The sequence below is a fragment of the Nannizzia gypsea genome, genomic scaffold (genome assembly GCF_000150975.2).
Source record: "Nannizzia gypsea CBS 118893 supercont1.1 genomic scaffold, whole genome shotgun sequence".
Taxonomy (NCBI): domain Eukaryota; kingdom Fungi; phylum Ascomycota; class Eurotiomycetes; order Onygenales; family Arthrodermataceae; genus Nannizzia; species Nannizzia gypsea.
The window spans coordinates 1,950,835-1,978,385 of NW_003345201.1; the positions used below are offsets into that span (position 1 = coordinate 1,950,835).

Consider the following 27,551-nt stretch of genomic DNA (forward strand, 5'->3'; position numbering starts at 1 on the left):
ATGTTTCACAGTGAGAGAGCGAGAGCGAGGGCGAGGAGGAGCAGCGTAGCGGCAGCGCTCTAGGGCCGACTTGAACGGCTCACACGCTGGCCAGGAGACGGAGTAGTAGATGGCAGCCCCCAACACACAGACACGCACAAACAACCAGGACAGCCGCACAGGAAGAAGAAGCGAAGAAGACGGTAAAAGAACCAGAATTAACAGGAGAATCCGAAGAAGAAGAAGAAGAAGAAGCAGAAGAAAGACGAGGACGACGGTGAAGTTCGCCTTTTTGGTCAAGTTTTTGCTGGAGAAGCTGAAGTTGTTCTTCTGGCGCTGGCGACCGAAAGGGGAAAAGCGCGGGACTTTATTTCTTTATTTTTTCTTTTTTTTTATTTTTGAATTTTTGAATTTTTATTTTGGATTTTGATTATTATTTTCTATTCTTGATTATTATTGTTGTGTATGTACAGGCAGGAAGAGGAAGAAGACGGCGTCCCGTGGGGGAGTCGAGGAGGAGGTCGACGGGCTCTACAAGCAGGAGACAGTGTCAAGGACGACCAGCAGAAGGCGACAGGCAGATGTCAAGGTCAAGTAGCAGCAGCAGCAGCTGACGAGTCGATGCATCTTGCGGGATCGGCTTGCTGGCCGGTGGATAAGACGAACACGAATCACGCAGATCAAGGGGTGACAATGACCCGAATGTAGCCTCTCTGGCTATCCAATTCTAAGGGGGACGACATGGTTATATATTTGAGGATGACACTTTCTCCTGGTGAAGTTGGTGAAGGGATAGAGAGAGAGAGAGAGAGAGAGAGAGAGAGAGAAGAGTGAAAGATCACGGAAGAGCTCTCATGACACCCTCAAAGGCAACAATGGCCATCGCGTTAGCTGGGAAAGCTCGCAGAAAACAAGGCAGAAAGCCTCGCCAGTACGCTCGCCACCCGCCTTCCCTGCCCACGGCGACGGCGGCGTCTCTCCAGCGTCGAAACTTGCGCTCGCCGTCACCCAGCGAGCCTCCCAGCGGGTCAGTCATGATGCGCTGCTTGACGACGTCGGAAGGGTAGGAGGTCAGCCAGAAGACCTGAGCAGCTATCCGCCGGCCCAGAAGTTGATGGCTGGCGCAGAGAGATCCGTGTACTTCTTGAAAGCGCTGGAGAAGATGTCATAGCTTCCCCAGAAGAAGAAGAAGAACGAGCGGAAGATTAGGGTCGAGCAGAGGCCGTGGTAGAGTCCGCGCAGGCCATGGGCACGCAGCTGTCACCGTTAGCCTGGGAACATACCACATGGACTAGACAAGCCAGTCAGGCGTAAAAAAAGAGTCAGGAGTCCTTACTATTTTGCGAGAACAGTCGATGGGGCCCTGGTATAGTCGCTGCCTCTTGTCAGCAGCATACTGTATCTGCAGCCGGGCCTTGACATGCTCTACCGGCGCCGCGACGAAGCTGACCGTTGACCCGGCCAGGATGCCTGCGACACCATGACCGAACGTTGACAGCTTGTCAGGCACCGTGGCGCTGACGAACGGCAGGGCATCTAGTAGCTCTCCGTTGGCAAAGACATGCTCGAACAGAAGCCGTCGGTACAGTGTCAGCGAGCCCAGCATACTAATTAACAGCCAGACAGTCAAACAGTCAGCCATTCCATCACTCTATACGGAGTAGCCATAAAAAGCTAGTATATATATCGAATCGTCAGGACATACACCGAGTCCATGACCATCCAGCCCATCAGCGGCGGCGTAGCTCCCTTGTACAGCGCTGTAACTCCTTCATTTCGCACCGTCTGCAGCAAGCAGTCAAGCGGGCCCGTAAACTGCGAGCTCTTGGTCGTCTGCAGCCGGACCTTGATGGTATCGAATCTTCAGCGCATGAATCCGTTAACCCGTCAATGTCAGCTCGTTTCAGCTTCGGCTTTTCGTTCTGCAGTCATACGTACGGATGGCCAACTGTGTGATGCCGCAGTCAGTTAGTTAAGTAGCTATGAGAACTGCTTCAATCTTCTAACTTGGGTGCCCACCTGTCAGCTTCGCGATGCCTGAGAAGACCCCGGCCACGAAGCCCTTGTAGTCATGCTGAGCCTTGAGCTGCGGCTTCCCAGCTCCCAGCTCCCGCTGCGTGACTCCCGCTCCATTACTCATGCTGCTGCTTGCTGCTTGCTGCTTGTTGCTGATGGTGTTGCTGGCGGTTGACAAGCAGTTGGAGGTTTTTGCCTGACGGGCCTGCGCCAGATCCCTAATTATATACGCAGATGCTTGTACGGAATATTTAGAGAGTAAATAGCCAGCGAGAAGCCGGTCACTGACATGTGTCTGTAGTTTTTTTTTTTTTTCTTCTTTCATTCATTCTTTCTGGCTGAATATTTTAACTAGCGGTGATTAAATAACCAAGTGTGCGATACCGGCGCCCGCGCTTCAGCTGAGGCGGCGGGCACGAAAAGGGATATTCCCTGCATGTCTGTGATACTATTTCGAGCATACTCTATATTATAGCCATATTTACTGCGATGTACTGGTACTAGAGAATGGCAGCGGCAGATATGGGAGTATTCATTCTCGTCTCTCCTATGGCTATCATATCAAGGGAAAAACAAGTCTAGAAAAGTGTATCGTCTGTGTAGAAGAAGAACGCAGAAGGAAAAGAGGGGATAAAAGATAAATCATGATGTATGCGCCGTATCTAATATAACGGCAGGAAGGGACAACTAAAGACAGATGTAGCGAGGGGGTATAGAACATCCAGTCTTCGAGGAGAACGCTAATGTAGTATCACAAAAATGTAGGCGAAAGGAACAACAACAACAATAATAATAATAAAAGTAATAAGGATATGGGGAGTAAAAATGGTCCAAGGGGAAGACACCAAGGGTCAGAGGTGTATATAAAAAGTGGTTGTAGTGCTGCGTTGTGTCATCAGGAAGGAGAAATGAAGAATGGGGTATAGAGTAATAATTTGGACCACACATAGACCAGCCATGTAGAGAAGAAGGAAAGGGATGCAGTCAGATCCTTCGTTCGTGTCGTTTATTTCGCTTTTTCTTTCCAAGTCCCTGGTTTACTTCTTTTCCCTTTTATCTTTCTCAGTTCGTTGTCTGTTGGGTATCTTCAAAAATAAACCAAGGAGAGTCGTCCAGATCTGAATCCCTCCCTTCTAAAAGTAAAGCAAAATTAACTCCTGATTCAGAAAAAAGAAAAGAGCATCGTGGCTCGTGGAAAAGTGGTCGTCTAGGTTAGGCCGTAGTCAAAAGCCTGGTGCTGGTCTATGAAAAGGTCGGTCGTGGGTAGGTGGCATAAAGGTCGTTAGGAAGTCAAATCGAGTCATAGGAAATGCAACCTCGCAGGGGGATCCATGATAGAAGTCCGAAGCAAAGAAAGGAAAGGAAACCAAACGGTAAGGGAAAAAAGGCCGGAATAGAAGACTGTGGGCTGGATCAATCAATGAATCCTCGAGGCGATACGGTCCTGCTCTCGCATGATAAGCCGGTCTAGCAGCTCGGTCCTCTCTCGGATGCCCGCGTGCCCCTGTCCCTGTCCCTCTGCCGCCAGGAAATCCATAGTTCCAGCGGAGAGGTATCCTTCCCCTTCCTCCTCCAGGGCCAGGGGCGTCACCGGACCCGGACTCCCAAGCGGCTCCAGTCTCGGTTTCGACGGCTTGGAGAAAGACGAGGACTGGGCAGACGCACGAGCTGAGAGGGCCATGCCGGCAACCAAATCACGGTATTGGCGGAGAGCATCCCGGGAAGAAGAACCAGCTGTGGAAGAAGAGGCTGAGGGCGCAGATATCACTGCCGAAGCTGAGGAGGGCCGGTATGTCTGGGGGCGTGAGTAGATGTGAGACGAGGTAGCGGTACCAGTGACCGAGTCGAAGTCGAAGGTGGCAGCAGAGACCGTCGAGCTGCTGCCAGTGGCCGACTGGTAGACGGCTGGATGGAAGCGAGGCAGGTTCTCGAGCCGAAACGAGGGCGTGCTGAGAGAAGCTGCATGGCGAGAGCGGGAGGACGCAGGGGAGGCAGAGGCAGACTCGGCCTGGACTTGGGCCATCGCCTGCGAGAGGAGCGAGGTTGGTGGGCGCAGGACGGTAGGGGAGCGGTCAGTGAGCATCCTGGCGTCTCTATCGTTTGCTGTCCGCCTGCCTCTGCGTGTGTATAGAGTCGTCTTGTTTGTATGCTGTATGCTGTATGCTGCTGAGTCCTGCTTGCGTGGTGCTGGGGTCGTGTGTTTGTCGTTTGTTGAGGGGGAAGAGGCCGGCGGCTAAGCGTAGTTAAGTGTCAAGTCACCCAAGCAGCCCAGGACGGGTAACTAGTGACTTAAGGTGAACTAGTGGGCGGGCGGAGACACTATTTTAAGGGGCAGGCTAGCGGCAGCGGACGGGAGCGTCTGACGTGGGTGGCTGACAGACGGGAAGACGACGACGACGACGACGATGAAGACAAAAAGACGAGAAGATGAGAAGCAGAAGTAGAGGAAGTGAGAGGCAGCGAAAGAAAAAAGAGAGAGAGGAGGCTGGTGTCAGTTATATCGTGAAGAAACATCCCGGGCTGTCATGCATGGATGGAGATGGAACTAGTTGCATGCAGACGGCGACCAGGGGGGACGGAGACCAGATACATGCATGCACCCTCGACCTCCTCCTGCTGCTGCTGGGTCTGTGTCTTTTCTTCTTCCTGAGACTGTTGATATCACGCTGGAGGAGGAGAGGATGCGCGGTCTCTCGGAGTTGCAGTGTCATCATGGCCATGGCCGTTTTGGTCAGGGCGAGGCGGACGCCGTTTGGCCTCACGAGCTGCGGTCATCGTGGCATATAATAATAGCATCTTATAACTAGTTATACGGCTGATCAGTTGCTCGCTTCTTCTTCCTTTCCTATTTTATTTTTAGTGAACCGCTTAGCTAGCTAGTCGTCGCTTCTGAGATCCGTCCGTCTACCTATCAAATTCGTGTTTATTCATAGCTAGGAACTGCTAATTTGGTTACAGGTTGATAAGGACGAAGCCAACGACCATGTCGATTGATAGCATGTTCCCGCTTGATGATTTACGACCTTCTTAGGCATGTCTTTGCGCCTTTTAGGACGAATGAAGGTAGGTGCATTGTCACCAGTCATTACGATCTAGCCTGCTGTGCTCGTATTCCCACCTGGAGGCACCGACGTTTTCAAGGCCGAACAAGCTCTTCTGACGGAATACGGGCAGAGGGATTGTTAATTGTTACTGCCTGGACGGACCAAGAAGCGAGTGGAAGCGCGCTTTGATGTCTGAAAAAAACAAAGCAATATAGGCTCAGATACCCGCAAGTTGCTCTTACATATACCAATATGGGAAATGGCCTTGAGTCAGAGAACTATTTGATATACCCATCTTCATCTCTCCCGGCAAGTCCTTGGCCCAGGATAACCATCTCCAAGATATCACGGACATTAAACAAGGAGACGGAATGCGATGCCGGAGTCCCTTGGATCCATCCATCTCGGAGTTGAATACCCTTTCTCTAGCATGGCACCACCCATTCAAATACCATTTATGCTCTGGCATTCCTTGTTTGAACCCGTCTGTCAAACGAACGGCATCAACCCAATTAAAAATCACTCGGTGGCTGCTCGAGTTTTACACACCCGCAAGTTCCCTTGATGATCGCTTGTTTCTCAACAACCATCTGCTGCTGCAGTCCACATCGGATGTCTGATCCTTGCTTGCGCGGGGGTGTATCGCATCCGCCCCCTCCTGATGCGCTGGCTCCATGCATGCATCAACTCCCTCCGTCCCTGGCTCCTTTTTTTTTTTTTATACTAAAAATTCCCGCAGCTCAACCTATCGGTGGGTATCAGGGTTGGCGCGGTTGGACATGTTTTACCGGCGGACTTTCTCCGTAGTCATCGCAGCTTGGACATTGCATTCCGGCTCTGCAGGGAAGTGGTGCAGTTGGACATCATGGATAGCTACAGCAAGTTATTCGCATAGACAGATTTGGTGAGCTGCATTTGATCTCCATGTCCATCCATACGTAAGTATTGCTGTCAAAGTAACCAGTATTGATGGCAGTGGATCGATCCCGTAACCGTGAAATGTCAACTTGTGGTATCAGACAGACCATTGTTACTGATCAAAGCAGAGACCATCACGGATAGAAACAGTTTGTATCACCGACACGTTGGTTTTCTCTGGGAGTCGATCATGCCGGAATATTTCGTGCGCCGCTATTTGTTAGTTAAATATTGGAAGCTAGGCAACGAGCGGCTGCTGCCTAGCCAACCAGAACACAGATAGGGACGGCGCCAGAAATCTACACCAGGTCAAGGTAGAGACAATGTCGACACAAATATCAAATCCTTTTTATATTTTTAATATGCCCTGATTTAGTTTTATGTTCCTGCAAAATGTCACTATCAAATCTTCCCTTCGAGTTGCTACTTGGTATCGCAGAGTACATAAAGCAGGAACAAGACCTCAACGCGCTAGTTCGAACATCATCCCATATCTACAACTGCCTCAACTCTTTTCTTTACAGGAACAGCATCCGAAATTCTAGTTGTGCTGGTCTGGTGTCGGCCGCTGGCAAAGGAAGTTTGGGTGCCGTTCAAAGATTCCTCGACCTGGGCGCTGATTTGAACTCGAGGGTAAGCTATCGCCGCCCGACTGCCATACAAAATGCATCAAAGGGAGGCCACATTGAGATAGTGCAGCATCTATTGGATATCGATGGAATCATCCTAACCGCCGATGGTTCAAACTCCGTGCTGGCATACGCGGTTCGCGGTGGCAATGCCTCAGTGGTGAAGTTACTCCTTGCGGATTGTCGTGCTGTCCCAGGTCCCGAAAGCTCTGAACGTACTACTACCCCATTCCACTGGGCGGCAAAAGCTGGTAATTCTGATATCATGAAGCTACTCCTTGCCGATGAACGGATGAACCCAAACGCTACAGACAATGCTCGACGCACCGCTCTACACATTGCAGTTCAAAAGGGCCACTATGCGGTTCAAAGACTGTTGGTCGAACACAGCCGTGTCGACCCCAATTTGCAAGGTGGTTCATATAGCCGAACGCCCTTGCATATGGCCGTGGGCGCTCCAGGCCATCGAGGACCAACAGAGTCTCTGAAGATCCTGCTTAGCTCAGACAGGGTCGATCTTGAAATTTCGGATAGTTCGCAGCGCTCTGCATTGTCGCTAGCAGCCACATCTGAATTTCCCGTCCACATTACGATGCTTATCGAAAAAGGGGCAAACCTAGAAAGCGTTACCGGACATGGATTTACACCCCTCCTGATGGCTTGTAACTCGCTTTATGACCTTTGTGGCAACATAGAGTTGCTCATTGGTGCCGGTGCGAACGTTCATGCTAGAAACAAACAAGGGAGAACAGCCTTATCTGTCGCTGCCCGAGCTAACAATCTACAAACTGTCAAAATGCTGCTTAAGCATGGTGGTGTAGACCCGAGCATTTGTGATAATGAGGGCTTTACACCATTGCTATTAGCTACACGTGAAGGGTATTTAAAAGTGGTAACAGCCCTGGTACACCACGATATGGTAGATATCAACTTCAGGAATGTCTACGGAAACACGGCACTACACCTTGCTACATCCCGCAATTCGTCGCGCACCATCAAACTGTTGCTCGGACGGAAGGACATCGATATCAATGTGAAAAATGGAGTCGGCCTATCACCTTTAGCCCTGGCAGTTGCCTGCAGATCAACCTCCCTTGTATCGTTTTATATCCGCATGGGAGCAGATCTAGATAGCAAAGACACCTCAGGACGAACACTGCTTATGTTGGGCGTCGAAAAAAAAGCGAGAATATCCATCATTAGGGAGCTCCTTTCAACAGGTAGAAATAATATCAATTCACAAGATAACGAAGGCAGAACAGCATTGATACGGGCCGTGGAAATGAATGAACAGGCCATAGTTGAGCTTCTCCTCGAAAGACAGGACATTGATATCAATATCAAAGATAAATACAGTCTATGTGCCCTGTTGCATGCGTTGAGGCGCAATCGTATCGAAATTATGAAAATGCTACTGGCCAGAAAGGATGTTGATGTTAACGTCACAGATGCCCATGGATTCACCCCGTTATCAATAGCCGTGGGCCGCTGTAGAGTTACAATCATGGAAACCTTGCTTGTCCAGCGTGGAATCCAGCTCAACACCAGAGACAAGGAAGGGAGAACGCCTTTGCATGTTGCGGCAGGAGCTGATGAGGAAGAAGCCGTTCAACTCTTGCTTGCGCAATCTGGGATTGAGATTAATCCGAGAGATAATAACGATACAACGCCATTCGCACTTGCTGCCCATCGGGGTTTTCACAGAATTGTGGAAATTATGCTTGCAAATGGCGGAGTTGAATTAAACCCAAGGGACTGTAAAGGGAGGACGCCATTGGCGCTTGCTGCTGGGAGTGGCCGTTCCAAAACTGTAGCAATCCTGACCAAACAGGTTGGCATTAACCTTGATACGATAGATAAGGAAGGGGAAATTGTATCGGATCATGCTAGGCTGGGAGGATCTTGAGAATTGGAACTGATATTGAGAGGCTGTCCTACCAGTGCTGGTGTTGGTTCTGGGGTGGTTGTGCATTGTTGATACTGAGGCTGGTGCTATTAGAGGCCCTAATGCACAATGCCCCATCATATCCATGGATGACCTATCGTCGGCAGCAAGGGTAGAAATTTGCATTTTCCAGGCCACGAGACGATGTTGTTCTTTGGATAGATGTTATCTTAGAGTATTGTTTCTAGAAGTGTTCCACAGATAGATATATATATATATCAGGTCTGAGACCGAACTTCGCCCCTTGCAGGAAACCGGCACACGTCGAAGGACTTTACGTGGTAAGCTGCATAGGAGTAAACACATTATCTTGTAATATGGTATGACGGTCACCGGGGTTCTTAGTAATTCTAAAGATAAGTTTTCATTCCGCAACAAGCGTGGGAAGAGACACTAGATGCCGCCTAGAAGGTACAAGCCGATGCTTTAAAGACAACAAGCACCTTCAGAGATAGACAGGTGATAGCTGTCTATGTAGCAAATGTAGCTCATTGGTATCGTGTCACGTCCTGAGATGGGATTTGCCGCCTTTTTCACTGATAAAGGGAACCTCCGTTGGTAGGCTCGCGTGGCGTCTAAGGAGGGCAGCCGGCATCTTAACAAGGGACAATATATATAGATTCATATTTCTCTCCAAGCCATCCACTTTCAAATATCAAAACATACTATAACCGTCAACTATCCAAAGTCAACAACATGGAAAGTACAGAGTTTGTGTTTCGATTTCTTTTTGGTACAGGTATCGCACTGATATTCCTCCTTGCGCGCTGCAGACTAAACAGACAAAAGTCCGCCATTTTGCGTTTTTCGGACGCGGGCGACTGCCGAGCAGTCATTGCTGGGAAAAATCCATGGAATGGGACGGCAGAAAACATCTTAACTGGTCACCAGTCAAGAGCTGGTCCAAACCAAGCCCTTCGGCGAGCATTTGGCATAGACAACGCTTTCACCAGCGAGGATAATAACGTTGTAAGAGAGTTTGTAGCTCTTGCTACAAATAGGATGAGTCTCCACAGCGGAGATTGGGTTAAAGTAGCTATTCTTGCAGCTACTACCCTTGAATCTTTAGGATTCCTTGAGCAGAACCGCAGTGTGGGAAATAGCTTCTCAAGGACAGCGCCAATAGCAAGTGTGTCGCAAGTTTTATGCTTGACAGTTGTGCTACGCACAATTCTTCACATAGATATTGACAAATCCCGGTATAAAGACGTGCTCGAACTAGCGGACGCTATCAATCGAATTTGGATATCATCCAAGGACGCAGACGAAGGAAAGCGGCCAAGATATCAAAACGAGAGAGCATTCCATGATACCCTGAAGGCCATATTTCCGAATGTTGAAATTAACAATCCAACATCAAATCCACTGAATCTCATTCTTCCGTCTTTTGAGACACTGTGGAGGATAGTTCTACGAACTTTCCTGGAAGTCAAATTCCTCGCTGGTAGCCGCTCTCCGAAGTTCAAACAGGCGCTTACAGCATTCTTCCACAGCCCAACCAGAGAAAAATTCAATCAGCAGGAACAATTCAAGAATTTCTGCAAGCAATCTTGTCTCGGAAGCCCTTCGGCTGTATCCACCAACTCGTCGCGTCCACCGTCATTTTCAGGGTCCCGAAAGTAGCGAAAGATCCCTTTTTGCCGCGGATATAGAAGCATGCCACCGCAGTGCCAAAATTTGGGGTCCAGATGCCCTCAAGTTCCTTCCTGGTAGATGGAATCATCTCGACGAGGTACAAAAAGCTAGTTTTATGCCATTCGGAAACAAGCCGTTCGTGTGTCCCGCGAAGCCAGTTTTTGGGCCACGAATGATCGCACTTCTAGCCGGAGCTCTCCTTTGCCATTATACCGAGGATTGGGAGCTGGGTAAACCTACTGGGAGATGCGATGCCAATGTGGTAACGGAAGGGGAGTATCTGGACCGGGACGCTTGTGCAAAATTATATCTCGTTAGAAATATCCGGGATTGAGATTCGAGCGTTTACATAGATATTGATGTTCTCCTTGATTCGTGTACCTCGGATTCCTTCTTTCTTGTTTTCCCCTGAGCTCAGCATTGCACTGTTACTGATAGTTAAGAGATATCTGCAATCAAATATCGATGGGGTCCTTGCCGTGCCTGGTAGAAAATGCGCTGGCGCTTGCCCACCCAACGTCTACCCAAGGCTGTGCTCGAGTTTCGCCATGTAACCAATCCCACTAGTTAAGAAGCCAACCGTCGGGCTATTCTCGGATCCGCCTGAACGAGTGAGTGAGCAAGCTATTGTGTCCCGGGCTTGGTTTAAGTTTCATTTCGAGCTGCCATGGATGGCCTTGCCGTACGGCGTAATTTCATAAGATACCTATGGCAAAGTACCTCGACCCAATGCGTGCATAAGTAGCCACCGAAATCGATATTCATAGATACTAGTCATTGCGCCAGAAGCCTGGGTTTTGGTCCGCGATAGAGTCATAAGGTAGCAAGGGTGGTCTCCGGTATAGTTCATACCACCAATCATCCTCCTCCAATGTATCATACACATTAACATAATCGAGAACTTCGAGATACATCCACCCAACATCTTCCTCTTCGTTATCTGTTTCACCATCCTCATAATCAGGGTGTATAATGTAGTCTCTTTCTGCAGGGCCTCGTACACCAAAATCTCTTGCTAGTAACTTTATAACTGGCGCCTTCATATGCTCGATGGACTCTAAGCAGATATCATCGGCAAAAAGGCAAAAATTATACCGTGTACCAAAGTCACTCGATTGCTCGCTATGAGGATGATTCACGGGTGTCAACTGCCGTTCAGACTCAGTTGTTGGAGTGACCACAGTTGGTGGAGTAACCAGGATATCCGGCAGTGTATCAGATACCCAGGACGTAAAATGGTCGCGAATATCGTGAGATGTGGCACCATTAAATTTTGCTCTATCGTCCATAAGAATCATCTCATGGCGAGGTAGTAGATCCTCTCTCTCCTCTAATTCTAGAGACCTGGCTATCTTATCGCGTAATTGTTGAAGAATTGCCTGCCAGGCATCCTCGTTATTATACGAGCATCGATAGACCACAAAGCCCCAAGAAGTAGGTTGTTTTAGGGTAACGTCTCCAAGCGATAACGAGATGCCCTTGAGGTTTTGGAAAAGAGCTGGGTTTACCATTTTCCGGTAGGCCGTCTTAATAGTCCGGGCTGAGGCCGAAGTGGCTGTTGAGCCAGAGGTGCGAGGTTTGGCTACAAGCTTCAAACTTCTCCGTTGAAAAGGAGCGCGCTCAGGCGCTCTGACGGTTGGCTAGTTACTTAGCAGTTGGGGCGTTTCGATCCAGGTTCCCTGACTCTGCATATGCATGCACAATCGTGTACCCAAACAGCTACATGCGACCTTCTCCCAACTCGTCAATCAAGAAATCAACACTCCGTGAAGACATCAAAAACAAAACCAAAAAAATACACATAAAAAGAAGAGAGAAAACTGCGGGACGCGATGACGTTAACGGGTCACGTGCTGTTCCAGCCGCTTTTCGTGGCTTGGCCGGATAATTTTTGCTTTTTTATTTTCTTTGCTTTTCGTTTCTTTTCTTTGCGCAGGAGAAGAAATCGGATGAGAGAAAAATTTGATATAAGTAACTACCGAGCGTTTAAAGACAATCGCCGGAGTGCTCCGTAGTTGAAGAGCTCTCTCTACTGGGTGCATATGATAATAGCTCCAACATCTTTGCTGTTTTTGGGTTCATGAGCAGTGCATGCATAGTTATTGTGAACGAGACGAACCTGTGGATCCGGCGCCAGTCATAATTCCCTGGTAGTTAAGGAGATTCTCACCGACAGGCGATATCTCTGTATAGAGCCGTGACCTCCGAAGCTGCTTTTGCCCCGAATAACTTATCTTCGGACTATCTTCGTTGGAAAAGTGTTTGTATAAAAATCCGAGTCGCCCAGATTCTCGACAAGTGCACACCCTCCAGCTTCTTTCTACCTCCGGAAGGATTGTTAGCCCAGAAGAGTCATACCCATATAGTAGTCTCCGGGGAGATTTATTCGCTGCTAGCAATCGAGACATGATGGCAACGGAAACAAAGCCGCTACGAGTCGTCATTATAGACCATTACGACTCTTACACAAATAACATCATCCAACTCTTACAAAACGCTTGGAGCGTGGCTGTCATACGTTTCGATGAATTCACTTGGTTGGTTTACCATCTATCGCCTTGAAATACCATATGAAGCTTCAGCTCCTGATTATGTATATATAGGGATGCATTTAAAGACTCTGTGCTTCCTAATTTGGATGCTATAATTCTTTCACCGGGTCCGGGAAGCCCTGACAAGGAATCGGATTTCGGGTTTAACTCGAGACTGATCAGAGAAGCTAACATACCAATACTGGGGATATGTTTGGGCCATCAGGGGATTGGTACGGCTTTTGGGGCAAAGATAATACATGCACCAAACATCAAGCATGGCCAAGTGTGCAAAATTCACCATACCGGAACTGGGATCTTTGAGGGTCTTCCAAAGGAGTTTGAAGGTGTAAGATATAACAGTCTTGTACTTCCGTTCAATGGTTCGAAATATCCGAGTTGAATAGTCCCGTCGGAAGTGTGTTACTAATGTCAAGGCATATAGGACTTCCCAAGGAACTAGAATTGACGGCCTGGACTTTCGACGAAGGCATACCCGTGGTGATGGGTATTAGGCATACTAACCGCCCTATATATGGAACTCAATGGCACCCTGAGAGCGTATGCTCTAAATATGGTCAGCAAATCATAGATAACTTCCGGGACAAAGTGCTCCAATTTTGGGATAGCCAGCCTTCAGATCTTAGCACTTTCCATCATACCTCGACTACCGGATTATTACCAGATTCCATTCTGAGCAAGAGTGCCATTATTAAGGAGGCCCAAGCTGCATTTGATCCGAAAAGTGAAGGTCCATGTGTAACTTCGGCAGATCGAGTACGTCCCTATTATATACAGGGTACTAGCCTTGGAAAAGGGGTTACACCACAGGCTGTTTTTGATACTATAGTCCGAAATTCGTCTTTGGATGGCGAAGCTTGGTTAGATAGTGCTAGGGTCAGATTCCCGATTCATCCCTTTCTTTTTAAGCCGTCATATACTAATGTTGTGTTTAGGTCCGTGATGCACATTCGAGAAACTCATATATGGGGATTGGTGCATTTACGCTATGCTACTGGTCAGAAACTGGAAAACTATCTGTCTCTCAACAAGGAAAACAGGTCATGTCAGAAAAACTTACAACTTCATACTGGTCATGGCTCGACCAGTTCCAGCGGTCCATCATTCAGCAAAATGTTGAATCGGTACAACCGGATTTACTTGGAGAGGACACGCAAGCAGGGCAGCCATTGCTTCAGGTTGGATTGATTGGCTACTTTGGTTATGAGATGAAACGGGAATCTTTACCCGGCTACAAATATACAAGGTCAATCGAGAAGGAAGGCTCTCACTCCGTTCCTAATAGTCAACATCTCTTTACCAACTTTGTTTTGAGGCTCGACAATTATACAAGTGAATGGATGGCGTTTGGCCTGATTCGCCGCGGAGAAGAAGACCCAATTGGAGAATTTATCAATTCCCATTCACCTATTGGTCTTACCCGGGATGAATATGAATCTATTCTTTCAAATACCCGTGAACTATTCGCCGCACCGCCCTCGCCGCCATATACCCTTCCATTACCATTACCCACTTTTGAAGCTATTGACGATGAGAATTCATACAGCCAGAAAATCCGTGCTGCGCAGGATGCTATAAAGGAAGGTGAAACATACGAAGTCACGTTGACTACGCGATTTAGAGCGAAATGTCTAGAGGTTGATCCCTACTCGCTATACCTATCACTTCGCAGCCGCAATCCAGCCCCGTACTCTGCATACATCCACTTCCCAGTTAGCGACACTACTATACTTTCCTCATCTCCTGAACGATTTATATCTGTCGACGGAGATGGCGTTGCTGAAATGAAACCTATCAAAGGTACTTTAGCAGTAAGTCCAGACAAAGAGGAAGATGAACGGAGAAAGGTTCAACTTGCCACTGATGTTAAGGAATTGGCCGAAAACTTGATGGTATAATATCCCGCGCCCAACTATGGAATTAACTTTCATTCTTACCCATGTTCTAACTAATCTCCTAAATAGATTGTTGACTTGATTCGCTCCGATTTGCATAACATTTCCCCATCCAAGTCGATACAGGTTCCAAAGTTACTTCAAGTTGAAAGCTATGAGACCGTACATCAGGTGAGTTTCCGGAGATTTAAGAGTTCAAACCTAGTTTGTCTAATTTATTTCATAGCTTGTGACCACCATTCAATCTCATATCGCCAAAAACGTTGGCGGTGTCAAAGTTGTGGAACGTTGTTTCCCACCCGGATCCATGACAGGCGCTCCAAAGCTTCGGTCCGTTAAGATAATTGATGAGCTTGAGGGAGAACCGGAGCGTGGAATATATTCCGGTTCCATTGGTTATATGTGCGCCAGTGGGACAGTCGATCAATCAGTCGTCATACGCACCATAATCAAAAACGGAGCAGACCTTGAGCTCGGTGCGGGAGGCGCTATCACCTGGCTAAGTGAACCTGATAAGGAGTGGGATGAGGTCATGGTAAAAGCGAATGCTGTCGCCAAGGCACTCCCTCGGCAAGGCTAATAGTTTAACCCGTGCTTTGAATCTTTATCAATTGTGCATTCGAGGAAGTAACCTGGCAACTAACCTGTGTCCCCCAAGTTATCCACAATTGGGCTAAACGCATAACTATATCCATTACACAGATCAAATTTCTCAGGCCTGCGGTGGGTTTCAGCTTGTGTTCAACACCCTTATGCGGCCCATATATCCAGCTAGGGGAATGGCTGTGATGATTCCTTGGATTTTATTATTTTATTGTTATGAAGAATTATTGTTACTATTCATTAGCAACAAATGTATATAGCTAGACGTGGTCTGTAGAATAGGCTTTAAAATTGGCAGGTTGGCGCATCACAACATACAAAGATCAGATTAATAATAAAGAGCCCAATGCCTGGCTGTGAGTATTCAACTTATCAGTAGATATATATAAACTCATTATTCTGCTTATCAGTAAGATCTTGAAAAGCATTCTCTCCCAGCCGCCTACGGGAAATTATTTGTGTCGTGTCAACTCTGCCAGCAGTGTCCTCCTGATTTCCAGGGTCGTGGGATTCGGCAAACTCTAATTCTTCACTTTCCTCGTCAAACTCTACGTATCGCTCATTCATCGATACATCCTTGATGCTGGCTTTTTTGCCCTCTGCTGTTCGTGATCGTTGGTGCAATCTGTTGAGAACAGCTAAGTTCGCAACCTGGGCCACTATTACGATAGCAAGCACAACAAAAGATATCAGGACCCAGCGCAACCCATTTCTGTATCGAGGGGCATCTTCCTTGAGGAATAACAATGGCCCAATGATGTTGCCAGTTGATGACCCAGCGTTGTAAAGTGACGTTATTATCGACTGTTTGGTGGTTCCCCCAGTATTTCCAACGATCCAAGTAACGATAAGTGGATTTCCCCCGAATATGCAAGCAAGCAGATAGTATGCAAACACAAGCACGCTATGAGAGCTTCCTTCCGGTAAGGAATATAAAATTGAGAGTCCTGTGATAACTGGAATAATCAGGAGAACTAAGACCACAGATTTTCTCCGATATTTCTGAGCACAGTACGACGCCAGCAGAATAACAATAACCTGAGCTGCTCCAAATGGCATAATGAGGAGTGACGCTATATATTTGTCGTACCCAAAGCCGTTGAGGATGAGTGGGCCGAATGTGTTTGTGACAGCCGCACCAATGTTGAGAAGCAAACTCATTCCAATCCACAAGTATGTTTTGAATTCAAAAAGTGCTTCCAAAACGTGTGACCATTTAAACTGTGTTGCTCTAGTCCCTGTCTGGTTGGCACGTAAGCGCTCGATTGCTTGTTCACGCTCATGCTCTGTGAGAAAACGAGCAGAAGGGATATCATTATCCAATTTCCAGTAAACAAATGGAGCCGAGATAATAGTGACCAGGCCAACAAAGATAAATATTCTAAAAAAAATGTGTTAGTAAATGAAAGTATCTTGTGGTTCGAGTATATACACACATTCTCCATGGTTGGATGGATCCAGTTGGTATGTGACCTAAACCGTATGATAATGCCGAGGCTACAATAGTAGCAATGCCATTCGTACCGTACCAGGCTGCCACTCTAATGGGCTGCTCGGCTCTGCGGTACCACTGGCTGGTAATAACACTGAAAAGTGGGAGACATCCGGCCTCGAAGAGACCTAGAAAGAACCTAGTGGCAAGTAATCCACCAAAGTCATGGCAGATACCCATTGTAGCCTGCGCTGTTCCCCAGCCTAGAACCAAGGTTGGCATTAAAATCCGGTGCGGTACTTTAACAATCAAAATCATCGAAAAAGGTTGCCATGCTAGCTGGGCTATGGGGCCTATTGAGCCAATGAGTGAATATTGGTTTCCAGAGAGATGTGTATCTTCAATGAGGCCAAAGATTGCTCCATAGCCTAGAACGGTTTTATCAAGGATCTAATCGGAATGTTTGTAAGCATAGAACTCCAACGATGATACTGGCATCTGTCACGGGGTATTGCTAGCCATGCAATCCGTACCTGCAAGAAGTATACCCAAACAAGAATAGCTAGGATGACCTTGTCAGTTTTTCTCCGAATCTTCCGGTTCTATAGACATACTAATATTAGCCTATGTAACTTGTACCGTGACTAGTATTCAAGGGCATGTTGAGCGACGGATGGGGAACCCGATTGACAGGCAATATAAATACCTCTTCTTCAGTAACTTGGACACGCCTATTGCCAATTATGGCCAGAGCACAATCTCCTTGGCTCATCTCGTCTACCTGAGCGATCAGTGGCTGTTTGAGCGCATCATCTTTGCCCATCATGATGTCGTCTCCAAGATGGAGCGACCAACAGCGGATAAAAACTGTTTTCTGGGAGGTTACTAATACTTGGTAACACAGGTTGGGCTATCTAAACCCCCAAGCCGATCTGCAGGTAACTAGTTCAGCCCATTTCGATCGATCCGCCATTAGTTTCATTCAAGTAGTTATAACATCAACTTAACGTTGAATGAAAGGGAAAGTTTGATGCTGAGAGTGATATGATAATGACAATGTTGATCGACGAATACTCACGTGGGAGCTCATTAACTAACTGGCGTAACTAGTTAAGATATTCACACGGGCAAGATATCAAGAGCCGAAGGCATCAACATAAGACGTCAACTGGAACCTTTACCAGTGGAATCCCGTGCAGAGACCTTCGGAAACCGGTATCGGAATAAGTATAGCACTTGTGCTTTTTGAACCATCGACGTCCCACGTGAAGTCCAGGTAGATCGGCTGAATGATTTACTCCCGACAAGGAGAAATTTCCATCGTTGCGCATAGCACTCTCGATGCGATATTGAATACCAATCCCGATGACTAAGCTGTCTCATCCAAATGCCCCCTTAACGGGGTTGTTTACTTACGTAATGAGGTTTCCAGGATAGGGTTACAAATAAAGTTACGCTTCCGCGACTTCTGTACGCTTATTCCGAGCAACAACCTCAAGAAAAGACACTTGGGACATTTGAGAATTTATTTTACAACGAAACAAGAAAGAATGGGGCACGGAGGTTAAGCAAGTGAAAAAGAGGAGGATTATAAATCAGACAGGCAATTGACAGCGGCAAATTAATACATTTCTACCCCTCGAGAATACTTGGTCTATTAATGAATTATCTCTTAGGGTTTTCCCTGCTTTTTCACCGTCCAGTTTGTTCCCTCCAACTACTCGGATTATTTCGTGGATTAAATTCTGTGGAAGCTCAAAACTAACAATAGAAATTTTACCGGTTAGGCAGTCTGGGGAAAGTGTCAGTATCGATACAAGTATGGGAGGAGATGTAACAATTTTCTTTGGCCAAGACTAAACTGAGAGAGTTCATTCGTTAGGAGAACACGGGGATGATAAAGGAGTTAAGCGCCATGCAAAGACTCCGGGGGCTTTTGGGTTTTCTAGCACGCTTTGATCACTCCACTTGACAATGGCCCCCAAGCTTCGAGGTGGACACAAGGCTAACTGTCATAGGACATCAATGGATTGTCTTTAAGCGCCAATATGTTGACTCACTCCCAAGATGACTATCCCGAACTTCAATCTATGTATGGCCTGTAGCCGATTCAACTTAACCGAGTTGCATTGATATTGAGATCCACCTCCGAATCCTGCCACGAATGTTCTGGGTTAAATGGCCCTTGCTATTACTTCACACCACAGGTCGTTGGCTACCACATGAAGCAGAGAAAGGTCAGCAGGGATAACATTCCTAGCCGGATATTTTATATTGAACCCAAAAGACGAGCAGTGTGGCTCCCGAAGCAGACGAAATCCCCCCACAAATACTTCCCTGGTGGCATCTCCACCAATGACGATGATGAAAACCCTGAGGAATATCATCAGCAGAATTTGGATGGCCCTCGATTCAAGAGCAAGTTTAATCAAATGGTCAACTATCCGACAGGCGGACCTCCTCCAAGACGCACTTCCTTGCAAACCGTGGCTCCCAGCCCATTTCTCTCTCTCAGGCAAACTGCAGAAGATATTAGTTCGCAAAGCGGAGATGAAGACACAATGTTTGCTGCTGTTCAGACCAAATCTAAGACATGAAAGATCGTGATCAAAAGATGGAGAAGAAATACCCAACTCCAGTCGGTGGTAGAATGCCAACTTACAAAGGTCATAGTTCCTCCCGAAGGACATATTCTATACCACAGCCTTGTTAATGGCTTTATATCCGTCCCTAATGCCTGTGTAAACGCGGAGGAAGACATAACCCAAACGCTGCAATATACAACCAAGAAGGAAGATGTCTATTTTGAACTAAGGCGACGAAAATCAGAAATAAGGGCTATTATAGCGTCACATTGTGGTGAGGAAGAATATCCCGGAAATACGGAGGAGAAACTACGAACAGAAGCAACAACTCATATATGGGTTAGTGAGAAATGCCCTGATATTCCTCTCCGAAAACTCTACGGATTTGTTTTCTAGGCGGAGTCATCGTATGTATTGAATATAACTTGCCTATTCAAGATAGTATATATTTTATATTATGAACAACATACTAACAACCAAGTTATTGATACCGACCAGCTCTTGAAACCCGAATATGCGACAGTATGGCATTGCATCAAAACCTATGCATACCGAATCCTCCATCGCCTCTTCGTCGGTAACTCAGGTTTCAGTCAACATATTCATCAGAATTTGACTGCACCGCTAAGCCATGGCTATATGCTAACCGAAAGCTTCCTGGCTAGTGCTGAGTTAAAACCATTGCCCGGTCGACTTGGAATGCACCGTAACGACATTCAGCTGCATTATGAGAAATTTATCTAGAACTCCAGAATCCAGAATCTATACATTAGTTTCGCCATGCTACGGTGTCACTTTCCACAATTCTACAAGCCCAAACTGGCTCCTGGGCTATTGACAATAGTGGCTGACTTTCATTGTCTAATTGCCCCTTATTCTCTCGTATCGGCCGATTCGAGGATTGGGCACTCCGAGCGGTATACCGCGTGGCACCAATACGGATAGCCCTTACAATGGCTACATTAGTTTCCATTATAACCGTATTGAGTACTAGAGCAATGTTTTCCCCAACGAACTCGCTGATTTTGAGGCCGCTTCCACAATAGTTGCCACGAGATCCATCTTGCCTAAAATTCATAGACCCTCCACCATGGCCCATTTGTCATGCAACTAGGAAACATTCCAGTTCAAACCATTCTTGTTGATAAAGAGTGGAGTATCAAGCAGTTCATAGAAGTCCAAGTTGTATGCTCTTTGCCAATTGGGCTAATACTACCCCCATCGTGGATAACTGGAAAGGATATCGACATATTTCTACCTACTGAGGACCGGCTCTAGATATGCTATAGCAGTTCACCCATACTCTCCGGCACGAAGAAGTAAAACGCCCATTACTTCCAAAGGGGAAACTTCATTCTGATACCCTTATTGACGGGTTGCGTTCTTCAAAGTTCTAGGGCTTCTCCTGATATTACAGTCCTTAGACAATCCGCGTCACACCTGCCACGAGAAAGAACTTGATTATATCCAAAATCGACCTGTGGTGCCTGAAAGCCGGTAAAATCTAGTTATGGCTTTCTCTTATTTCCTCTGTTAATCAAACACCGTGACTAGCTATAGTCAAATAACTATATGATTGATGATTATGATAATGGTTTGAGAGGACAAAAGAATATCCATGCCCGTTTCACAGTAGAGAAACCCGAGCTAGCGCATTAACCCCTGAGTTTTTACATCTGTGTCCAGTGATTGGCAAGGCACATTACAGCATAATGCTTTGTGTCCACTCCAACAGGCGAATCCGCATCCAGCATTATCATAGCGGCAGATATGCTGACCTTGGCCACATCTGCCGTGGCAGAACGGAGCACTCCCAAGCCAACGGCAGCCCTTCGGGGGTTGGCAGCGCGTGGTTAGATTTGACTCTCCAGCTACGAACCGTTATTAGTATTTTTAAGTATATGTCAAGGGTATACAGACGAAATCATACGAGATTCTGCAGCGGATACAAGGTTCAGGAGAAGGCCCAACGTCGCAAGGAACTGCATGCTTGGAAGAAGTAGGTTCACTTTGAGCGTGTGTTGTATATATTTATAGCATGGAACAGGAGTTGTTGCAAATCGTAGTGTGACTATTGTTTGAGCAATTGAGAGCCTACTAACCGGAACATGCAGCTTCAGTGAGCATTTATATAGTTACGGTCATTCTGCAAGCCGGAGCATATTGGTATGGCCTTGCTGCGGTGGTTTGCACACAGGACTCTTACAGACTGCCTTGAGGACAAACAAACGAGCCCTGGTTGCAACCGCCAATATAATATTGTTTGCTAAACCAAGCTATCCGTCATAATATTAATAATAATAAATGAAACAAGAATAAATTCCGTCCTCACGTATATTGACGGATGAAGATCAAACGAACGAACGCTCGATTGCAAGGGTTGGCTGACACGCAGCCGTTAGCCGACGGGAGCCCATGGCGAGAGAACCCACAATTTCCCCATGTTTCTCGGCGCTAGGTGAGATCGGTTATTTACTCTCCCCAACTACCTCCTAGCCGAACTCCCTGGCAGCTACTCCCGTACAGAACCAACAGGAAAGGCGAACGAAGCCGTCCAGCGCGAGAACTTGGCTATAACGAACCAACTGACTCTTTGCGATCCTTGACAGAGACCGTCATCAATCAAGATGCTTCCTCGAGTTCCATCCGCGGGTGTTTGGTGTCCGGCAGTGACGTTCTTCGACCCGGCCACCGACGAGCTCGACCTATCTGCACAAAAGGAGTACTACGCCTATCTTGCACGGTCTGGACTCACCGGCCTGGTCATCCTGGGTACAAACGCAGAGGCCTTCCTGCTCACACGCGAAGAGCGGGCACAGCTCATCAGCACCGCCCGGGAAGCCGTTGGCCCCGACTACCCTCTCATGGCTGGTGTTGGCGGGCACTCTACCCGCCAGGTGCTGCAGCACATCCAGGACGCGGTCACGGCAGGGGCAAACTACGTTCTTGTGCTCCCGCCAGCATACTTTGGCAAAGCGACTACTCCGGCCGTAATCCGGGCATTCTTCGGCGAGGTAGCGGCGAGCTCCCCGCTACCAGTGGTTATTTATAACTTCCCTGGGGTGTGCAACGGCGTGGACCTTGATTCGGAGATGATTACGACAATCGCACAAGGAAATCCGAATGTTGTTGGGGTGAAGCTTACCTGTGCCAGCGTTGGGAAAATCACCCGGTTGGCGGCCGTGCTGGCTGCAGACGAGTTCTCCATATTCGGCGGACAGGCTGACTTCTTAATTGGGGGTTTGAGTGTGGGTTCGGCAGGATGCATTTCAGCATTTGCAAACGTCTTTCCCAAGACTATATCGAAGGTGTACGAGCTGTATAAGGCTGGCAGAGTCAAAGAAGCATTGAGCCTGCATCAGAAGGCGGCGTTAGCCGAGTCTCCATGCAAGTCTGGGATTGCCACGACCAAATATGCGGCAGCAATCTTCTGCGCAAAAGCAGCTGGGATCGAAAATGCTGAAGAGAGGATGAGGCCACGTCGGCCGTATGAGGCGCCGACCGAGGCGGCAAAGGAGAATGTGAAGAAAGCGATGGCCGAGGTGGCACTGATCGAGCAGGGTCTCTAGGCCTCCCTGATTCTGTAACCAACCGCATAGAAGCAGCAGAAGAACAGACAGTACATAACTAGTTACATATGTATATCAAACGGAACGCGGGTGCAGATCCCGCTCCCCAACCGCACAGCAACTGAAACGATGCCCGCGATATTAGCAGTGCCAGACAGCAGCAGTCGAATATAAAACATCGTCATCATCATTTGCTCCGCACCCTTGCCCAGGAATAACACACGGATCAGGGGAGCGTCACGGCGGAAGGGAGGCCGGGAACCTTCAGCGGCCCCGGAAACTTCCACGTCGCGGGTGTTCTTATCGATAGCGAGAAAAGCTAAAGCGCCCGGGCCATGCGTCAGGGTGGTCACGTGGCAGACACGCGCCAAGGAGGCCAGAAGCGGCTAGCGCGAGAGTCAGAATCATACGATGCCGGAATCCAGGTCCACGTGGCCCAGAGCGGTTTAGCTCGCTTACATCATCCGGCGGTCCCCTACCCCCTGCGGACGGCCTTCTTTCCGCTCGATATCAAAATGGCAAATGGCCCAAAGCAGAAACCTACAACCAACCTCGCGCACGCAGAATCGAGCAGCCAGCGTTTCCTCTGCGTGACGGAGCGCAATTTGGGCCCGCGAGAGCTAGCAGGGGCCGAACCGTCTCCCGCCCGGGGGGTGTCGCTGCATAGGTACTCCGTGCTGGCATGCTCATTATGCGTGGCCCCGTGGAACCGAGCATCCAAGGAGTGAAACGCTAATTTCCTGACTCGAGGGAGTTCGTTGGCCCAGCCCTTGGCTCTAGTCACAGGCCCTTTCTATCTTACTTTTCTATGCGCACATATTTTCAGGCAGAGAGACAGGGCAATAATGAGCCCATCCCGGAAGATTAATACTGCGTCTCATCATCGGCTATTTGCGAGCGTCGTTCGCTCGACCTGTCCTTGGTAAGTCCAGGCGAGCTGCGGTCCGCTGGCCTAGGCCTAGACGTAACCAGCCAGAAATTACGTTTTATGATATATCCGCTGGAGCTCTTTTCCGCTCAACCGTTGCTGCTGCCTCCTGGTTTCGGCGCCTTCCGGCTGCATCTTCTTATGGATAAACCAAGAGCTCTCCCGGTTCCATCCTAGCTCTCGCCGTCCATACATTGCATACTTTACTGCGCATTTGTCTTCCTACCCTTGACCGCCGTTATATCATTCTCCAGTCCGGTTAATTCAATTATCCATCACATTCCATCTACTGGAAACGCGGATTCTTCTTACCTTCCAGGATACCATCAATCTTGTGGGAAAGCAGGAAGGGGGAGAAAAACAAAAGAAAACAAAAAAGAAAGAGGCCTCCGTCGTCATGATGGAGACAGACAAAGAACCCCGTCTCGATGAGACGAATTCTGCACCGTTTGACCTCGACATTGTTGAAGAGAGTATAAACATGGCCGGCCCGCACATAGATCTTACGCCTACACCTCCGGCAGACCAAAGCGACGAACAGTCAAATGACAAGGACGCCATGTTTTCCGCGCCTGACGATCTGACTGCAGACTGGGCCCAGTGGATGCGCTGGGACGACATCGAAGACACGAAGCCTTCGCTTTTCAATATACCGAACATACCTGGCTCGACTCTCCCGCAGTCTGCCTTTACTTTCACTTCTGATGATGCCATACTCCCTACCCATGCGCTAGACCCGTCCAACGGCCCTCTCAGTCTCCCTACTGTTAAGCAACCCTTGGTTTCTACCATCTTCCCAGAACATCCGACAATTGAAACAATACAACCCGCACCACAGTCCGATGCTTCTTCCCCACTGGCCCCCTCTCCCACATCATCAGTTGGACGAAAGAGAAAGTCTTCCCATGATGATTCACCGGTGAACGACCTTCCTGCCCCTGCTGCTGATAAGTCAGCTCCCTCTAAGAAACGATCACACAATATAATTGAAAAGAGGTATCGTGCCAACCTCAATGACAAAATTGCCGAACTACGAGACAGCGTTCCTAGTTTGCGCTTGACCTATAAGCAGCGTCATGGCGGAAGCCTCAAAAAGTCCAACGAAGACGAGGACGTCGACCTCACGTCTGGAAACAAGCTCAACAAGGCCTCAATCCTCTCCAAAGCTACAGAGTATATCAAACACCTGGAGCTAAGGAACAGTCGTCTGGAGGAAGAGAACCTTTCGTTGAAAAATCGGTTTCGCGAACTCGAAAAGGCCCAGGGAATAAACCTGGTTTCGTACCCTGCTGTTACTGGATCAGAGACACCCTCAGGAGCTTGCACGGTATCTACCAACTCTGTTGTCACATCGCCGGATCTTTTTTCTCATTCGAGTGATTTTTCTCCAGATTCACCACCGAACCCCTTATTCCCTCCCGAGGGACTGCTTAGGCCACCTGATGGATTCAACCAACTTCGCCCTACAGGGCCACAACCTCATTATGCAGACACTTTTCAATACAACCAGCCTCAAGACTATGACTGCGCACCGTTAGAAACCTCTCACACGGCCACTACTTCCGATTCACACACCACCTCACGCGGACGACGACAGTTCATGGGCATCCCCAACAAGTTCATGCTTGGTACCCTTGCCGGTATCATGGTCATTGGCGGCTTTGAGAATCACAGATCTTCCGACCCAGACGAAAAGAAAGAACTTTTTGCCCTACCACTCCAATTCCTCAGCAGCTTCTACCGCCTTGCCCTTCAGAAAATCTACTTTATCAAGGCCAATTCCTGGCAGATACGTGCCCTATCGCAATTTGCCCTAACCTCTCTTATACTGTTTGGGTGTGCGTTTTTCGTGTTCCTATACCTTTTCAACTCAAGACCAAAAATATCCCGAGTTCCTCTAAAACCGCTTAGAACTCGAAACTCTTCATCGCAGCAGCAGGTTTCTACCTCTAGCTCATTCACCGAGTTTCGACAAGATGCATGGCTTACGAGCATACAAACCGTTGGTGTTCCGCGTCATAACTTCTTCCCTGAATGGTTTGCCGTCACATCCCGCTGTTTAGAATACTGTGTTAGGTGCCTGCTCGGATGGAAACTATATTCCTTTGTTACTGGTATCAGTGCGGATGACGAGAAGGGCCGAGTTAAAGCTTGGGACATCGCCCTTGATGCCCAACTCACCGGAGGGGATGCAGAAGTTAGCAAAAGCAGACTGGTTTTAACCATTTTTGCTGCAGGCACTCTTCCCCGTAGCCCTGCTCGCATGATGCTTAAAGCATTTCATTGCAGGGTACTTTTATGGAGAATTGGCTCATCCGACTCCTTGGCATCCCGGATTGCTAATTACATCGCTAAGATGCTTGCAAATTATCAGTGGGAACTTGCCCAACGCATGCACCAAAGGGGGCCGAAAAGGGGCGAGGACCCATTACCAAGCCACCTTGCTTTCTTATTATCGATGGATTGTGACGAAGTATTCACCGACACTATCGTCCAGCGGGCCAGTAATCTGGTTTGGAATCGACCAACTCAGGAGGCAACAGATGGCGAAGATGCCTTGCTAGACGTTGTCGTCGAGGATAGCGCCGTCCGCTCTCCCCTCGATGTCCTTGCGGCATGGTGGTCAAGCCGTGCGCTGCAAGAAGCCCTACTCAAATCCCTAGACCTAGTGTCGGTTGACTCACCAATCGAGAAACGCAAATCATTCGAGAGAAGCGTGGACATAGCACTACATTCTGCACCCATCCCCTCAACGGCATATACCCGAGCAACTGTGGTGAAAGCCTTGTTTTTTGAAGAAGACAGGATTAAGAATGTCAATACCGTTCTTGCAACACTGCCAGCTAGAGACTCGCAGAACTCTCGTTCGGCCTGTGGTTTGACAAACCTCCTTGATTCTTCAATTCCACCGTCCGCACGGGATGAAATATTCATTGGCGTGCGATGCGCAATGATTGCTGCTATATTGCGAGGTCAAGTAGGAAAGGGTGAGGATGAACCGATATCTTCCCCCTTTTCTCTTTCCAGTGCCATCAAGCAATTCAATGCTGCTTCTGTTGATGAAGTTGAACTCACCCTTCTTGGATTTGCTTCTCACTATTATCTCCTCCACATCACTGCCACTGACGAAAGACTACTGCCCTGCTCTTCTCTTGAATCATCTACCCATTCGTCACTAACAGAAATAATGGGTAACTCGGAAACCACAACAAGCTTCAAGGATGAGCATGATATCCCCATCCCTGATCTTTCCCGAATTGCTGCAGACCTGATATTCTGGGTACGAAATGCATATAACCCAATCTCCTCTGGCCTCAATGCCAAACTTATGGAGAAGGTTGTGGTAGACTGTGTTGAGGTATGCCATAACGCAGGCGTCGACATCGATATCAGAAAAATCCAACGTATGAAGACCCATCAGCGGGCACCAAGCGTTGGTCCCACGCAAACGTCAGTCGCCTCTTCAGATTTTGAGGGTACGCCTAGCGGAGTTACCTTACCTGGAGCACAAGGCAGAAGAGAAAGCACTTTCAGCGACGATACTGGGTACGGCAGCATTGACTCTGAGGAGAACAAAGCTGTACCATCTAAGACCCCGTTCTGATGCACATAATACCCAAAGTTCAAACCATTTCTTTTATTCAAACTCGAATCGCCTTCCCAGCTACCTGTTTACTGTCTATAACGTTTCACCCGCTTTCACGTATAAGTGAATATATCATCGCGATGGTGTTTGGTTAGTTGATGGTTTTTTTACTGCCCTTCCCCCGTTTCTTTACCATGTATAACGATATCTATCTTGAACTGCGTTGAAGCGGTCC

The 27,551-nt window shown here is 48.0% G+C and overlaps 10 protein-coding genes across 10 annotated transcripts; 6 read left to right on the forward strand and 4 right to left on the reverse strand.

Annotated features, from left to right (window-relative positions):
* Window positions 1–817: 817 nt before the first annotated feature.
* On the reverse strand, window positions 818–2,119 carry MGYG_00737 (mitochondrial carrier protein; the record flags this gene model as incomplete). Its single annotated transcript, XM_003176602.1, has 5 exons — window positions 818–1,132; window positions 1,316–1,586; window positions 1,685–1,840; window positions 1,918–1,927; window positions 1,999–2,119. The coding sequence occupies 5 exons, from the start codon at window positions 2,117–2,119 to the stop codon at window positions 818–820; spliced, it is 873 nt and encodes a 290-aa protein (XP_003176650.1).
* A 1,293-nt stretch (window positions 2,120–3,412) lies between these two features.
* Window positions 3,413–4,078, reverse strand: MGYG_00738 (hypothetical protein; the record flags this gene model as incomplete). The annotated part of the gene is made up of 1 exon (XM_003176603.1): window positions 3,413–4,078. The coding sequence occupies one exon, from the start codon at window positions 4,076–4,078 to the stop codon at window positions 3,413–3,415; it is 666 nt and encodes a 221-aa protein (XP_003176651.1).
* Window positions 4,079–6,350: 2,272 nt separating this feature from the next.
* MGYG_00739 (ankyrin repeat domain-containing protein 50) lies at window positions 6,351–8,492 on the forward strand (the record flags this gene model as incomplete). The annotated part of the gene is made up of 1 exon (XM_003176604.1): window positions 6,351–8,492. One exon carries the CDS (start codon window positions 6,351–6,353, stop codon window positions 8,490–8,492), a length of 2,142 nt encoding a protein of 713 aa, XP_003176652.1.
* A 735-nt stretch (window positions 8,493–9,227) lies between these two features.
* MGYG_00740 (hypothetical protein) lies at window positions 9,228–10,500 on the forward strand (the record flags this gene model as incomplete). The annotated part of the gene is made up of 3 exons (XM_003176605.1): window positions 9,228–9,660; window positions 9,715–9,975; window positions 10,025–10,500. The coding sequence occupies 3 exons, from the start codon at window positions 9,228–9,230 to the stop codon at window positions 10,498–10,500; spliced, it is 1,170 nt and encodes a 389-aa protein (XP_003176653.1).
* Window positions 10,501–10,936: 436 nt separating this feature from the next.
* On the reverse strand, window positions 10,937–11,677 carry MGYG_00741 (hypothetical protein; the record flags this gene model as incomplete). Its single annotated transcript, XM_003176606.1, has 1 exon — window positions 10,937–11,677. The coding sequence occupies one exon, from the start codon at window positions 11,675–11,677 to the stop codon at window positions 10,937–10,939; it is 741 nt and encodes a 246-aa protein (XP_003176654.1).
* Window positions 11,678–12,575: 898 nt separating this feature from the next.
* MGYG_00742 (para-aminobenzoate synthase) lies at window positions 12,576–15,193 on the forward strand (the record flags this gene model as incomplete). The annotated part of the gene is made up of 6 exons (XM_003176607.1): window positions 12,576–12,703; window positions 12,770–13,080; window positions 13,143–13,594; window positions 13,654–14,610; window positions 14,683–14,784; window positions 14,840–15,193. 6 exons carry the CDS (start codon window positions 12,576–12,578, stop codon window positions 15,191–15,193), a joined length of 2,304 nt encoding a protein of 767 aa, XP_003176655.1.
* Window positions 15,194–15,588: 395 nt separating this feature from the next.
* Window positions 15,589–17,474, reverse strand: MGYG_00743 (hypothetical protein; the record flags this gene model as incomplete). The annotated part of the gene is made up of 4 exons (XM_003176608.1): window positions 15,589–16,597; window positions 16,653–17,098; window positions 17,182–17,250; window positions 17,355–17,474. The coding sequence occupies 4 exons, from the start codon at window positions 17,472–17,474 to the stop codon at window positions 15,589–15,591; spliced, it is 1,644 nt and encodes a 547-aa protein (XP_003176656.1).
* A 1,396-nt stretch (window positions 17,475–18,870) lies between these two features.
* On the forward strand, window positions 18,871–19,629 carry MGYG_00744 (hypothetical protein; the record flags this gene model as incomplete). The annotated part of the gene is made up of 2 exons (XM_003176609.1): window positions 18,871–19,211; window positions 19,263–19,629. 2 exons carry the CDS (start codon window positions 18,871–18,873, stop codon window positions 19,627–19,629), a joined length of 708 nt encoding a protein of 235 aa, XP_003176657.1.
* A 2,231-nt stretch (window positions 19,630–21,860) lies between these two features.
* MGYG_00745 (hypothetical protein) lies at window positions 21,861–22,802 on the forward strand (the record flags this gene model as incomplete). The annotated part of the gene is made up of 1 exon (XM_003176610.1): window positions 21,861–22,802. The coding sequence occupies one exon, from the start codon at window positions 21,861–21,863 to the stop codon at window positions 22,800–22,802; it is 942 nt and encodes a 313-aa protein (XP_003176658.1).
* A 1,325-nt stretch (window positions 22,803–24,127) lies between these two features.
* Window positions 24,128–27,334, forward strand: MGYG_00747 (hypothetical protein; the record flags this gene model as incomplete). The annotated part of the gene is made up of 1 exon (XM_003176611.1): window positions 24,128–27,334. The coding sequence occupies one exon, from the start codon at window positions 24,128–24,130 to the stop codon at window positions 27,332–27,334; it is 3,207 nt and encodes a 1,068-aa protein (XP_003176659.1).
* Window positions 27,335–27,551: the final 217 nt, after the last annotated feature.